General features: G+C 34.9%; 1 protein-coding gene across 1 annotated transcript in view; it reads left to right on the forward strand.

Annotated features, from left to right (window-relative positions):
• LOC129253412 (DNA replication licensing factor REC) overlaps positions 1-3918 on the forward strand; it is a 37270-nt gene extending 33352 nt beyond the window's left edge. Inside the window, exon 5 of the mRNA XM_054891774.1 lies at positions 3180-3918. Within this exon, the coding sequence (XP_054747749.1) occupies positions 3180-3561 (382 nt within the window). The 3' untranslated portion in view covers positions 3562-3918. The remainder of the gene's footprint in view (positions 1-3179) is intronic.
• Positions 3919-16426: the final 12508 nt, after the last annotated feature.

Here is a 16426-nt window from a genome sequence, read left to right on the forward strand (position 1 = left end):
TTTTATCCTGACTGTGGTTCCCAACACGTTCGCAGGCCAGTGAACACCGCTTTCAAACCGCAATATACAATTAAAACCACTAAACATGGTGGAGGCTCAATTATGGTATGGGGATGTTTCTCCTACCAAGGTGTTGGTCCGGTATACCGAATCGAGGAGAAAATGACGGCTGCGATTTATTGTACCATTAAATGAGGTAATGCTGCCTTATACTGAGGATAATATGCCACTTCGATGGGTGTTTCAGCAAGACAACAATCCGAAGCACATATCGAAGCTGGTCAAGAAATGGTTCACCAATAACAAAATAAACATACTGGATTGGCCTTCTCAATCACCGGATCTAAATCCCATTGAGAACTTGTGGCAACATGTAAAGGTAGCTTTGAGAGGGAAAAAAGCGACCAACAAAGGCCAACTCTGGTCAATAATAAAGAAAGCTTTGGAAAGTATTCCTCAGGCCACATGCCAGAAGTTGGTCGACTCTATGCCTCGACGGTGCATGGCTGTTATACAAAGCAAAGGCTGTCCAACAAAATATTAAAAAGCGAAAATAATTTAATTTATAAACAATTTATAAATGCTGAATTTTTGTAGCTGTCCCTATTTTTTTTCACAGCGTGAAATGACTTCTGCTTTTAAAATTTTGTTTATTTTTATTGTTTGCAAAGAATTTGAGTTTTTTATTTTATTATTTTTAAGCTATATTATTGGCCTATTTAAAAATAAAACACTAACCTGAAATAACTGAAAATAATGGTTTTATTTGTATTCGTATGAAATATTTCTGTGTGTCCCTATTATTCTTCACATGACTGTAAGACAGTTTTGAAAATATTTTTCGCGTAAAATAAAAAGTACAATGTTGCTATAATACTATTAGTAAGCAATTCGTTTTTTTTTTGTTTGAAAGATTAACTATTTGAGAACGCTGAGCTTAGTCAATCAAAGCTCTATACTTCATATGCAAGGTGCAGAAAACCAAATTCTCCACAACATTTTCAGTCATACTTTATTTTATTATTATTTTAAGTTTTATTATTATTTAAAGAATTTTCAATTGCCTACCCTACCATTCCTGCCGTTGTCCTTCATTTTGCATGGCACAGAAGCATTCACGATTTCGCACAAATATGAGAAAGCGTACTAAGGCCATTCGGGAGAGCTACATATACTTATAAAATATGAATTTTTATAGCAATATTTTTGCAAATTAATCAGTGAAACTGTCATTGTCTTGCCTTTATTAGTTTTCAAATATATTGACATTTAAGATTTAATAATAATGCGCTTTGGCCAAATGACAGCTGCAGAAATTGAGTTTTTGCTTACAGCTCTTAGCTTATATCCATACAATATTGAAATAAATCTTCAGAACCTAACGTTATGCATGTAAATTACCCAGTGAAACAGCCACTTTAGGTCCTCAACGAACCTCAACTCAACCCACGCAGGCGTTTGTCATATTAAGTGATCCCTTGTACATTTTTTTACTTAAAATTTCTGTAGAGAAACTCCCTAACTGCCTTTTTAATAAACTTTCATGTGAATTCTTTAAAAAGAGGGCCAAAAATACCCACCAGGTAGTAGCCAGGGGATTAAAATGTTTTGCTAAATTTTATTATAGGCCTCTGAAGATATTAACGGCATTTGAACTCGACTTATATATACCAATTTGCGAAAATGGTTTTCTATTTCTCACACATGAGGAAATCGATATGGGGCGCAAAATTAATTATCCAATTTTGTTTTAAAACTTTTTTTTACTAAAAGTAGAAAAAAAATATCTTGGAATGGAAATCTTTCTTTAGACCTTTATCCACTCCACTGCTTGGTTGTTTGTGTACTGAAGCTGTCTAGTTCAAATGTCAAATATGATTGACATACACCGCATCCTCACTCACCACGTCAGTGGTCTTATTAGGTTGTGTTAGGTTTTGAGTAGCTAAACTCACTTAGGCCATGTAGGTCCGTTGTGGTACCACTGTGTAACACGGATACCTCAGTGTTTATTTATAATGGAACCATTTAGATGCTCTAATGAAACGTTTGTTTTATCCCAATACCGGATAGTTCCGTAAGAGAGTGAAAATGGTATTTTCCTCCTGGTATTACTCCTAGCTAAGGGTGGACAATTACACAAGAAATGTTCTACTGTTTCTTAAGCAAGGGTTTTTATTAAAGGACCTGAAAGTTTCAGTTGGGACCCAGCATTAAAAAAAATTGTCTTAATTCTGAAAGATAAAATTTCCAAAAACATTTGCAATATTTTTTGTCACTTATGAAAAAAAAACTTATATTTTAGAATTCTCTTGACTTTCTTTTTTTATATCCCCATATGCTTTATAGTTTTATAGAATTAGCATAATTTTTTTAATACTGCGTTCTAACTGAAACTTTGAAGTCCTCTAAAAAACACTATGACAACGCGAGTGCTCACGTGTTGCCTCTCACAAGAGAGTTTTTGAGCACTCAAAAGATCCACTTTACAACGCTGATTTGGTACCTAATGATTTCTTTTTGTTACCGAATATTAAAAATAAAATGCGAGATCAACAATTTTTCAACGCCTGTCGAATGCATTGAAGCCTTTGAACAGATTATTTTGGAGGTATCCACTTCTCAGTAGTAAAACTGCTTTGAAAATTGCTTCAAACCAATGCAGAAGGGTATCGACTTCCAAGGAGAAAAACAGCGAAGCCATTTTCATTATTATTTCACTGTGTTTTCATTATTGACAGAAACATCGGTCTCAACTTGTTAACTTTAACACCAATTTTCTCGAAATCTTGGTTTTCGGACAATTGGTCGATTAAAATGCCCAAGAAGGGGGGGAAAAAAACAAAACAAATCACATAGCCTACTGACATCACCTTTAATAGATTCACCTTGGTTCTTTCATTAATCGTGTACTTGTTTGAAGTCAAATCACTGAAATCGTCCAAATCGCTTGACATATTTTGATATGTATCCGTCAAAAAAATAAATTAAAAATTTGTCGTGAAGACTTTAAATATCCTCTCAGTCTATACATATAATAACATATAAAATAAGTATAAAAAATAGGAAATTAAGTGCTTAAGAAATATTTTGAATTGATACTTTTCTCCAGTTCTTACTTTGAAACCATATTGATAATAAAATTTCTTCATTACTTGATTTTGTTATACTATTTCCAGTCACCTTGAAGGCCTCATCCGACTCTCACAGGCCCGTGCACGCGTCGATTTCTCTGCTGAAGTGACAAACGCTCATGTACGCGATGTCCTATGCATTGTACGGCACAGTATTGCCGATACCGCGACGAGCAATTATATTGACACAAATCCCGCCACGGCGAGCGCAGCCACCAGCCAAAGGGGTACAGTGAAAAAATTCATACAAATGTTGCAAATGCGTTCCAGTGCATTGGGACGACGGATATTCGACTTCGATGAGTTGAAGGATATGGCAACGCGCGCAGGTATCTCATGTGGCGTCAGCAATTTGGTGGAAGTTGTAAATTTGCAAGGATATTTGCTAAAGAAGGGACCGAATATGTATGAAGTGATGGCCGATTAGTGGCCGGAAAGGATGAAGAAATGAAGACAAATTAGATATTTTAAGTAGATATTAATGGAGAAGGTAGAAATGAAGGATGTGAAAAGCGTTAAAGTTTTTTGTTTTTGTTTTTAATTTCGCAGCAAATGATTTTAAGTTACATGTAAATATAGAAAGTGAAGGTTTTAAAGTAAATTTATGTATGTAAACTCTTTGTTGGTCTCCGGTGTGAAATACATCAGAGAGGTGTGGATAACATCAGAACATTAACTGGCTCATAGCGATTTTGAAAGAATCAGTTGATTTACTGACGTAATCGGGGTTATGGCATCGGTTTATTTACGAAAAAACTGAAATGATGTTGATGATATACGAAAAAAAGGCAACGCAGCCTTTGCTCATGTTACTTCGATGTCGTCTAAACACCGACTGATTGGACGAGTGTGAAATGATCGTGCAGATCTCGGCAAGCGAATACCCCGTGACGTGGCAGCCGAAGTTACAATTAATTTGTTTGTCTCCATAGTTACTGGCCAAACCTGGTAATCTATTATTCTTGGGTGGCTAGTATTATCCGAGGTACTTTCACGTCCCACACATATGTTGAGTATATCGGGGTAGATTCTGGAAATGTTGATCTCTAACCTACTAAAATATCCGGAACGTAATTGTATCAAGATAACGTAGGAATCTCGAGGCAGTTGAAGCTCTTCGTCTGCGATGGGTGGTGCTTGGACTCCGATGGCGGTATTCGGGAAGTGGGAGTTTAGGAAGGTGCGCTATGTGATAAGCTGAACCTCATCATTCACTCGGTCTTACGTTTTGCTCACAATTCCATCGAACATTTGGGCTCGAGGGTCATTTGAAAAGTCCGCGCAAAGGTTATGTCTAGTTATAGTTAGTAGCAGCTCCTGCCTAAGCAATTGTGGTCGGAAAATCAATGGAAATAGGGTTCCAACTCATTTTACATCCACCCTATTCGTCCCTCGGACTAATATTTGTTCCCCAATTTGAAGAAATGGCTAGCGAGCAAAAAATGTTATTCAAACGAGGCGGTGATTGCACAAACGAATGGCTACTTTCAAGGCTTGAGCACATTTTATTATTTGGAAGGGATCAACAAACTAGAACAGCGTTGGAGTGTATAAGCCTGAAAGGAGACTAAGTCGAAAAATAAAAATGGTTTACCCCGAACACCGCGTAAGGAAAGCTGAAAGTAAACGTATGCTGCGATCAAGATAGAGTCTTCAACCTAAATATGCTTATCCTTTATGGCTGTATAGGGCGGTTGGTTATACAACGAATTTTATCATACGGATTGGTAGTTTGGTGGAAAGCTCTTGAATGAGATTACAACATCAAGTTACCTGGCAGGATACAAAGCTTAGCCGGTGCAATTAGATCATGTCCTAGGGGGGTTCAAGGATATGGCAATCATGAGCGCATTTGGGTTAAATGAAGCGGTTCGCTGGAATCATGAAACTTAATGTACAAGCTCAGTTCACCTTGGCGGGGACTGATTACATCGTCCCAACGGTGCCTTAGAAATGTACTAGGTTGTGGAATAAGTTCGTAGCGTTTTTACCGAAGCCTTTTAATTAAACAAGAAACAATAATTATATTAATAAGTTAATCAACTATATATACACCGTTGCTGTTTATAACCTCTTACCACTTCTCGACCAATTTGTTGGTGCCGTTCCGCCAAAAATCACCTGTTCTGGTGTCAAAGAAGTTGATGAGCTAGTTTTTAAGGACTACTTTTTTATCGAGTGTAACGCCGTTCATATGGTTTGACAGAGAGCGGAAATGATGATAATTGATTGGTGCAAAGTCCGGAGAACACAGCGGATGCTGAAGAACCTCCCATTCGAGCTCTTGGAGTGCGCTTTGACGACTTGCGCAACATGCAGCCTAGCGTTTCCGTGAAGGAGTATGGTTGGCCCATGTCGATCACATCTTTTCAGTCGATGTGTCGGTGTGGCTAGGCAATGAAGAGCTTCTTGTTGACTGTGTCATTCTTTTCGAGCAGCTCTCAATGCACCATGCCCTCCCAGTCTCACCAAACACGTATCATGATCTTCTTTGGATGAATTACATGATGGTCCGGCTTAACTCTCGGCTTTGGTCTATCTCCTGGAGCCACCCACTTCTTTCTTTGTTTCATATTGATGTATAGGCACCATTTCTCATCTCTCGGTTCAAAAAGCGTTGTTTATGACTGCGTGTTGCTCGACGGCGGGCGAATGCTGAGAAGAAATTTTAAGGCGACTTTCTTTGTTTTTTTCATTGAACACGTGAGGTACCCGAGCTCCCAATTTTTCGGTAAATCCCATTGAATGAAGGAGATTGAAAATCGTTTTATGATCGTAGCTCATTTTTTCGGCTAATTCACGACTGGCTTAGCGACCGTTCTCCTCAAACGTTCTTCATTGAATTAAGAAGGGCTTCCGCTGTGGGGTCATCGACGGACTATGGCGGCTTTGACCATTTTCGAACTTTGGAAACGATTTCCGTGTTGTAGACTCACCTCTGACTGCTTCTCCAGACAAATCGCAAATGTCGCGCTCTGCTTCGGCAGCTTTTTGACCTCGATGAAAAGCAAGGAAGAGCAATTGTCGGAAATAATGATTTTTGCCTGCTGGGTATTCCATTTCTAAGCCTCAAAACGAATAAAAAATTAAATAGAGCAGAAGAGTTTGTAGTGCCGAAAGAGTTCTATCGAATGAATACTTAGCCTATAAACTTATTCCCCAACCCAATAGATGGAGCAATCACACAACCGATAGTCAGCAAAATGTTATGGCCCACCAGCAACCACAAGTAAACATCAACATTAACAAATATAAAACGAAGGGATGCCTGCAGACTGACGGCACTTACGAGTATAACTGACTTCTGGTTCATAAGTGAACAGGTAGCCAAAATGGGCATCCCTTAGAATATACAGTGTACAGCAGAAGTCTTGATACCCTACCACTTCGAAGATGTTATATAAAAAATATCTCGAAAGTTTTTGAGTATTTTAATATTTTATTAAAAATTAAATAAATTAAAAATATAAAATATAAATTATCTCATTCTCAAATAAGAAGGAAAAAACCATTGAAAATCTGAAAATTCGCACAGCAAAAATATTGATACTCTTACAATAAAGTATTTATATATGAAAAAATTTAATAACAATTTGAGAAAAATTACATTTAATATTTAGTAGAATATCCTTGTAATCGAATAACCTCTTTCAGTCGGTCAGGCATTGAGTGAATCAAGCTTTTTGTATAATCCGAATTTATATTTTGCTGTTCGACTTGGAGCAAGCTTTTAAGTTAATTTCTGGAAGTTATGTGGTGCTTCCTTAATCGTTTTTGCAAACGATCCCAAAAATGCTCTATAGGGTTCATATCTGGGCTCTGTGGAGGCGTTGACAACAAATGAGGTACTTTATGTCTGATATTAGCCACATCTTCACTATGTGCGCGATGTGTTTGGGATCGTTGTCCTGCTGGAAGTAAAATCCTTCAGACAATCCCATTTTTTCAGCACTTTGTAACAAGTTTTCTTGGAGTATTTTTAAATATACAGTGTTGTCCATATTCGACGCACCCATGTGTTTTTTTTTTTAAATCAAAGAAAAACACAATTTTTTTAATGTTGACGATAATAATCATTTTATTTGGTTCAAGTAGATTTGTTGACATCACTTTTTGAATATGATATCTCTCAAATGGCCGCGTTGAGCCTGTACGGCGTATTGTGCCCGTTTTGCAGCATTTTCCATAGTTTTAGCTAACATTTCGGCTGGAATAACGCCTATTTCCTCACGGATGTTGTTCTTGAGCTCTTCTATGGTCTTTGGCTTATTAATATAAACCTTTGATTTTAAATATCCCCATGGCGTTAAATCGGACGAACGCGGTGGCCAGTCAAAATCGCCATTTTTCGACATCAAACGACGAGGAAACACTTTCGTCAAAAGATCGATTGTGGTGCGAGCTGTGTATGGTGGAGCGCCGTCTTGTTGAAACCAGCACTGCCCCATACGCTTTCGACGAATAATTGGCATAACAAAAGTGGTTATCATATCGCGATAAAGCTCCTGATTGATGGTAACAGCTTGACCATCTTCATTTTCGAAGAAAAACGGCCCAATAATCGTTTTCGCACTAACGCCGCACCAAACAGTGACCTTTTCGTCGTAAAGAGGTCGAAAATACGGCAATTTTGCTTGTTTACCGTCCCATTCAATAAGAAATGAGCCTCATCGGACATGATGATTTTGTTGTTCTTCTTCTTCTTTTGACTTCTTTTGTTGAATGTAGATTTCAACAATTTGGGAGCGCTCGCGTGGCGTGTACTGTTTCATGATAAAAGTCTGCTTGGACTGACGCTTTCAACGCGGTATGTCATTAAGCGATCTGACGTCTCTGTCAAAAGATACAGGGTTGCCAGATGGATCCGTCGAATATGGTCAACCCTGTACATACTTCTTTTGTAATTATTTCATCGATAAAAACAAGATTGCCAACACCTGATGTTGACATGAAGCCTCAAACTTTGACGCCTTGTATTTCGTGGATTTAAATCTTCATTTCGCTTCCTCCACACTTTAAGCCGCCCATCATATCCGAAAATATTATATTTCGATTCTTCGGAGAAAATTACTTTGTCCTAGAAGTCAAATTCTTTGAGTTGATAAGTTCTGGCATTAGTTTGATTGACAAAGGGCCTTTTTCTAGCAATACATGCCTTATATCCATTTCTCTTGATTGACTTTCGCACTGTATCCGATGAAACAATGGTGTTTAGGGATGCTTGCACTACAGTAGCTATATTCGGAGCACTCTCGAAAGGATTTTTTTTATTGTTCTCTTTCAATTAACTTTCTAGCGCGGCCTGATCTCTGCTTATTTTCGATCCTTTTTGAATCTTTGAATTGTGTTTTGCACTGTTGCCTTACTTCCGTTAAAGGTTTTTTCGATTTCTGAGAATGATTTTCTATCTTTATGCATGCGTACAACAATTTTTCTCTCCTTGAATGTCAATTCTTTTCGAGACATGATTGGACGCGTAGAAAAGTAAACATAAATAAATGAACTTCATTGATTATACTGAAAATAGTCTGCCAACAAATATTAGTTCGAAGCATTGACTACTCAAAATCTGAGCGTATCAACAGTTTGTAGTATGAATTTCTTACTTACAGTTACATTTTTGCTTGCCGTCGTTGACGCAGCAGACAAATTTGATTATTTTTGTTTTTTGTTTACGAATGAGTACAAAGTGTATTATTCATATTATATATTAATAAAGTTTTTCAGAATCTATAAAAATGTGCGAAATTTCTTAAAATTATACTTAGAAATGGTAGGGTATCAAGATTTATGCTGTGCACTGTATACTGCCATAGTTGTAGACAACCGGAGAAAAAAGAAACTATCTTCCACTTATGTAGTGAATGCCCTGCCCTATAGAAGCGAGGATGTTAACCTTAGCAAACCGCCTCTCAAAGAGCTCCCCACCTTATAATCGCACATCAAAGAGTAGACTATTTTATAATCGCAAAGACTGGATAAAGCCGCTAAGGAATAATCGTATATCTTATTGGTAGCGAGGATATGGCAACAAAATGGTGCGGAATCACTAATTGGATTCTTGGTGAATAACCACTTCAACCAACCAACCAAACTCAAGCAATTAAGGGATTATGGGTAGTCAGAATTTTCAAAAAAATGGATTTTGTTTTGCATTTTATTAAAGTATAATATCTCCAAAATATTGTGTGAAAATTTTAAGTAAATCCGACAAATACTTTTCGAGTTATTCAACAATCAACAAAGGGCGCTCGGGCGCTCCGGATATCGATCAATGTAACTTTAAAAGCGTTTTTCTCAAAACTATGTTCTTTGAATTGGTGATCAATGTAATTTAAAAACCGTTTGGTAGATTTCAATATACCTATGAAATGAGAATTTTTTTCAATTTCAAAAGTTTATTAACAAAAAATGGTTACAAATTTAATCTTCAAAATAATAGCCATCGTTAGCGACACATTTTTTCCCTCTCTCAGACAATTTGTGGATGCCGCACCAAAAAAATTGACCGTCTTTGGCCGCAAACCAATCATCGAACCATTTTTTGGCTTCTTCGTGAGAATTGAAGCGCTGCTCGGAAAGTGCGTGGCCCATCGATGCAAACAAATGATAATCGGAAGGCGCCAAGTCTGGTGAGTAAGCCGCATGCATCAGCGGTTCCCAATCGTACGTCTCCACCAATGCCCGGGTCGCCCATGTTCGATGTGGCGTGCATTGCCATCAAGAAAAATTACTTTGTGACGCCGATCGGCATATTCTGGGCGTTTTCGGTGCATAGCGCTGTTCAAATCGGCCAATTGTCGTTGGTAGCGTGCACCGTCAACTGTTTCACCTGGTTTTAATAGCTCGTACCAAATCATACCACGCTGATCCCAGAAAACATACAGCATTGCTTTGCGGCCGAAGCGATTTGGTTTGGCCATTGTTTTTGGCTTGTGGCCGGGCGGACCATACGATCGTTTACGCTTGGGATTGCAGAAATACACCCATTTTTCATTACCCATAACGATTTGATGTAAAAAAGACTTCCTTTCGAACCGGGAGAACAGCATTTTACAAGTGGTTTTTCGGTTATCAACGATGTCCGCAAGCCGTAGTTTGAAGGCACGAAATTCGACATTTTTAAGAGCGACAAAAATGCGTTGTTGCATGAAACGCAACAAACAATGAACCGAATATTTTTGACAGATGTCAGGCGAAAAAAACAAGACATTTGGGAAAGTTTAAAAATACTCCTAGCGACATCTATGGTATTGCTTTTGAAAAACATAAAAACTCGTGCCTGATCGAAGGATTTTTCTTTTTTTTTCAAAAATTTCGATTGTTTTTCAAACAATTAATTGTCGGTTTTTTTCTCGAAAATCTGAAAAATATTTCCTGAGGCCGCTATATTGTTAAATAAAAAAAAATAGGCTTCAATCAGACACAAGATTATGTATTAATAAAACTAATTTCTCTTGTCCGATTGATTTTAGGTGAACCTCCAAGGACTTGTGATGATCCCCGCAAGGGACTTGTGGAGAAACGGGCTCCACACAAACAGCGATAACGTTTACAATTATTATTATTATTTTTTTTTTTGTTTTGAAATTTTGCTAAATTCAAGCAATTGACTAGCAAAAAAAAATTATTCAAAATCAGCTTTTTTTCGAGCCTCTGACTACCCCTAAACCCTTAAGTAGTTTTTATTTTTGCACAAACTTTTCAAACGGTCCTCGTATTATTAACACAATAAAAAATAGAAATCAAACAAATTCTTACATTTTAATTACTTTATGTATATATTTCTATTTCATTCTTTTTAAATATATTCCTCAATATTCTGTTGAAATACAATATCAACTTATCCATGTATTTTTTTATATTCATTTGAAGTATAATTTAATTTACTTAAATGTAAGAGCGTACAATGTCTTTTATGCTACATCAGTTTAAATTAACTATTCAATTACCACATTCACTACTAATTTTACTGCTAGGCATTCATTATAGTAACTGTAATTCGTACAATTCTAATTACATATTTCCCCATATCGTCTTATTTGATAGATATTCGTACAGTTTATGCATTTTTCTTTAATACTCATCACCTCATCTCCCTTTTCTTATTACTAAGCTCTATGGTTTCTTCTAATCTTTTTAATAAAAGTGGGCATTAGAACGTCTTTTGTTGTGATTGTTTTAATAATTGCAACTTTGCGGTGCTGTGAATTACATTGGTGATTTTACTGCGTTGATGTTTTAGTTGTTGTTTTTTTTTTTGTTTTTTGTTATTAAAATTCATTGTAATGTTGCTTATTTAAATTTTTCCATTTCACTATGCATTTTTATTTAAATTTTTTGTTTTTTTACTGTACATAGTTACGCTTTTCTATTTAATTTGAAATCAAACTGAAATACATTTTCCATGAGGAAAACTAAATACTAGAATATACTTTAGGTGCTTTACTAAATACATACCTACATACTTATACAGTTTACATTATGTTGGTATTTAATAAATATAGATTTCTTCGATGTGAACTTATTTTCTAGTACACTTTTTGAAATACTACAACTATACATTTCCAGCAAATTATATTATATATTATTTAGGTTCTTCAAAAAAAAGCATAAAAACAATAATGGGATTTATTTAATTATTAAAAATGGAAAGAATATACGAGATAAAGTAATTCTATTTCAGAACCTAGAATTATGTCGTAATTCATTCAGCTGCCTCTGCCCACTGTTAGTAACTACCAAAGCGTTTAGTGCCGCGTAAATTTGTATACATCGGGATCTCCGGTATTTAATCGGGCTATTCGGAAATCGAATAGTTTTCGGAGTACAGCATTAAAGCAATACGAGCGAAAATTGTTTGTCTCCATCGTGGTTCATATTACCGTAAATATACATATCGCAAGTTTACTTAGTAGTCTTAAGGGGTTATATACAACTACAATTTTCAAAAAATCGCTTTTTTATTTTATTTTTTTAAGGGGTTATTTACCTTGTTTTGGACTAAAAAATCGAAAATTTTTTTATGGCATATTCTAAAAGTACATCATCTTAAAAATATAAATTCAAAAAATCATAAAGATCGGCGCACTAGAACGAAAGTTACAAACCGTGTGAGCGCGCAAATTATGCATAAATGAAGTGCACGCAAAACTTTAGACGCGATTATCTCGAATTCGTGTTTTTTGAAAATTACTGTCGCGGTGATCATTATTTATCAAAAACCGATTTGACCGATTTGTATAAACTTTTTTTTAATTATTCGAAGTTACAACCTCGTGAATCTGAACGGTTCACTTTTTATAAATATTTATATAGTTCGCTGGAATTAATTTTTTTTTTAATTTTTCAACCCCTCAAAAATCGTTTGTTTCGTGCAAAGCGGTTTTCATATCGAGAAAAATTTTTTTTTGGGTAAATAAACCGGTTCAGATTCACTAAAAAACATAATCATTTAATTTTTTTTTATTTCAGTTGAGCTGCTCATGCGCTACCGTGATCAGCACAAGCCTCTTCCAAAAAACGGTGTTTCGGGGGAGGGGCGATATCAACAATAAATAATAACACTTTTTAAAATAAAAACACCAAAATGTATTCTTCGAGAGTTACCCTTCCGATGATATATGCTTCATTTTAATAAAAGTTCTAAAACATATTTAAAAAAAATCATGACAATCGTCCATTTTTTCGGGCTCACAAGGTCTATAACCCCTTAAGATAATTAGATAATTTTAGGTTCTTAGTTCATTGTTCGTTGTGAAATGTGTTCGATCGCGTTCGAGTTGTGATTCGAATGAATTATAATAAAGCAATGATGAAATTTACAAAAAAAAAAACAACAAAAAAAAAAACAAAAAAAAAGGAAAAAACGTCATCAAATATCGAAACCGATTTTCTGTAAATAAGCAGCATATTTCTGTGCTGAGCTTATAATTTGACTAAAAAATATTTGCCTTTACAATTAAAATATTCTCTTACATGGTAAATATAATTTTTTTTTGTATAACTTTAAACGATATTATATTTAAGAACTACAAACTTCGTAATATACAATAAGTTAAATATTTTTTATACACGTCTGTATATTACAATCAATCTTAAATAAAAATGAACAACACATTCCTCAACATAAAAATAATTACATATAAATAAATACACATATGTATATAAGAATAAATATTATGATTGTATATAAAATATTTAAGCTAATCAGTCTAGAAAAAAAACTAAAAATTTGCTAGTTTTTGAAATTCAAACGAAAAAAATTTTTTTGTTCAACTTTCTTAGCCAAAAGCGTTGCCAAATATTCGTTTCAAATTTATTAAATTCGCTAATCAGAAAAAGCTAATATCAATGGATGGCTATGAAAAATGGTTGCTTACTTCACGTTTTCGAGATTTACAATAATACCAGACTATAATCACACCTTCAATAAGCGAGCATGCAAATTCCGCACTGACTACAGTATTGCTTCGTCCCAAGCAGATTAAAAGAGTATCTGATTTGTATTAAATGCTAGTAAAAAAAAAAAATACTGGCTTTTGTTCGAAATTTTTGTAAAAGTCGGATCTAATTTTGACTTTTAAATACAACTACCTGCAAACAGGTATGCCTAAGATCAACAGTCAGTTCGCAACTGCTCGACCCGCACTGTCTCCTTTAATTCATTTTGCTTGCATTATTTTTATTAACTTTTACGTAGTATGTAATTTTCCTTAAAACTCAATATATTATATTTATATTATATTTTTCTCTAAACTTAACTACAGTGCGTGGGGTACATTTCACTAAGATTACCGACGCATGTAGTTCGGTGCTGCGTAATTTTTTTTTTGTTTTGTTTTTTTGCATTTAGATTTACTACATTTTTCGGGTCATTTTCTATGCTTTATAATATAATTTAAATATTCTTGATTTTTATTAAATAATTTCCTTTTTTTTGCATTTATAAATATATCATTAAAACGCTCACACTGTCATCTGCACTCATACAAGATTATTAAAAATAAGCTAATGCTGCCTGAGTAAAATAATATACCTACGCCTGTGAGAAGGATATTTTAGCAAGCATTTTTATTTAATGTCTTAAAACCAAAAAAAAATTGTGCCAAATAATTGAAGTAAATCTGATGTATAAGCAAAAAATTAAAAAAATATTATTTTAAAAAAATTAAAAATGTATCAAAAATATTTAAGAATAAAAAGCCATTTACAGAGTGAAATAAAAAGTAAAAAAAAAAACATTAGAATTTAATTAGCACATCGTTTACTCTCAGAAGCTTATCTTGAATATGCTCCAGCGGTTAAAGTATGTCAGCAGTGGTTTGCACGATTTAAAAGTGCTGATTACAGAAGACAAAGAGCGATCAGGTCCATAAAAATAGTTTTAAGATGAAGAATTGGAGGCATTATTCGATCAAGATCAATGTCAAACTCAAGAAGAACTTGGAAAAGCATTGGAAGTCACTCAAAAAGCCATTTCTAAACGTTTAAAAGCAGCCGGATGCATTCACTAACAAGGAAATTGGGTGCCACACGAATTGAAGCTGAGAGACGTTGAAAGGCGATTTTGCGTGTCTGAAATGCTACTTAATCACCACAAAAAGAAATCGTTTTTGCATCGTATTGTCACTGGCGATGAAAAGTGGATTCATTACGACAACCTAAAGCGTAAAAGATCATATGTGAAGCCAGGCCAACCAGCCGAATCGACACCAAAGCCGAATATTCATGGTTTGCTCTGTATTTGGTGGGATACTGTGAGCTGTTAAAATCGGGCCAGATGATCACGGGAGAGCTATACAGGCAACAATTGATACGTTTAAAGTAAGCAATAGCCGAAAAACGGCCGGAATGGACGACCAGACACGAGAAACTGATTCTCCATCATGACAATGCTCGGTCACATGTTGCAGTACCGGTTAAAAATTATTTAGAAAATGCCTGATGGAAAATTCTACCTCACCCGCCTTATAGCCCAGACAGGGCCGTAGAGAGCATATCCAGGCCCTCGGGGAAAATTGCAAATGCCGGCCCTTTTTAATTATGTCTAATTCATATAATTCGAATTACTCTCGAGTCCGGGCCCCTCCGAGAACTCCGGGCCCGTGGTATAAAGGCCCCGATACACAAATAAGAGCTGGCTTACTATTTTTTTTTTTAGAATTTTTTACATTCGGCTTTCGGACGAGGCAAATCCAAATCCTTTCGACTCACGAAAACCAAAGAAGTTAAATATTAAGACACTAGCATTTTGGTTTAGAGACTTTCGAATTCGAAAATACATTTTTGAGAAGTGCGACTTAAAAAAAATATGAACTAGTGGAAAATAAGCGTTTTGTCTACTTAACTCGCTTTAGTGGCCCTCTCGCCATCTCCCCCTCTCTTTCTCTTATTCTTTCTTATTCTCTACTTTCTGCTCACATATAAAAAAAGTGATGTTATATTTTTTTAACGTTCGAGTTTTAATTTATATTACTTCAAGATAATAAAATTCATAATACTTCAAGCTCCTGAACTGTATTTGTAGAATCGTTTCTCAAAAATATGAGCGAGCAGAAAATAAGGAAGTTTTGGTTTAAATTCGCTGAGTTGAGTTTTTCAGAGCGCGCGCGCTTCTGTAAAAAAGTAATTTGACTGCTAAAAAATTAAAAATTAGATTAAAATTTGTTTTAAGACTTCGATTTTTAAAAACATTTTAACCCTATAAATGGCTTTTTATCTTTTCTACTTTCTTTTGAGAGACTTTTTAATATGATTTTGTTGCTTAAAGGAAAAGAAATTCGAGCTGATCATGGAAATTAGTTACACAATAAACTTAAATAAAATAAATTAAAATTAAAATACTTCTTTGCTCTATTTGACTTGGTACGAAAGCACAACAGACGGAAATTTGTATATTACAAAATATTATTTGCTTCGTATGCAAACCATGCTTAGTGCTTGATTGGTTGCTTGCTTAGTGACTGAGTTCAAGGGAGTAAGTGTCGACCAGGCAAATACGCGATTTAATGGAGATGGTTTCCAACGCCATTAGAATAAATTAAAAGAATTACAAAAATGTGGTCGTTATAGGTATTACATTACTGGACTTGAACTTATAAAATTATATAGCGAAACGAAAATTATAATAATAAAAATAAAAATTTCCTAAAAAAAGGAAAAAATTTATAAAACAAAAATTCAAAAAATTATGAAAAGCAAAAATTAAAAAAAAAAAAATAAATAAAAAATAAATAAAAAAATAAAAATAACAAAAAATAAATTAAATAAAAATTCTTGATTAACTCCTT

Source organism: Anastrepha obliqua, chromosome 1 (genome assembly GCF_027943255.1).
Source record: "Anastrepha obliqua isolate idAnaObli1 chromosome 1, idAnaObli1_1.0, whole genome shotgun sequence".
Taxonomy (NCBI): domain Eukaryota; kingdom Metazoa; phylum Arthropoda; class Insecta; order Diptera; family Tephritidae; genus Anastrepha; species Anastrepha obliqua.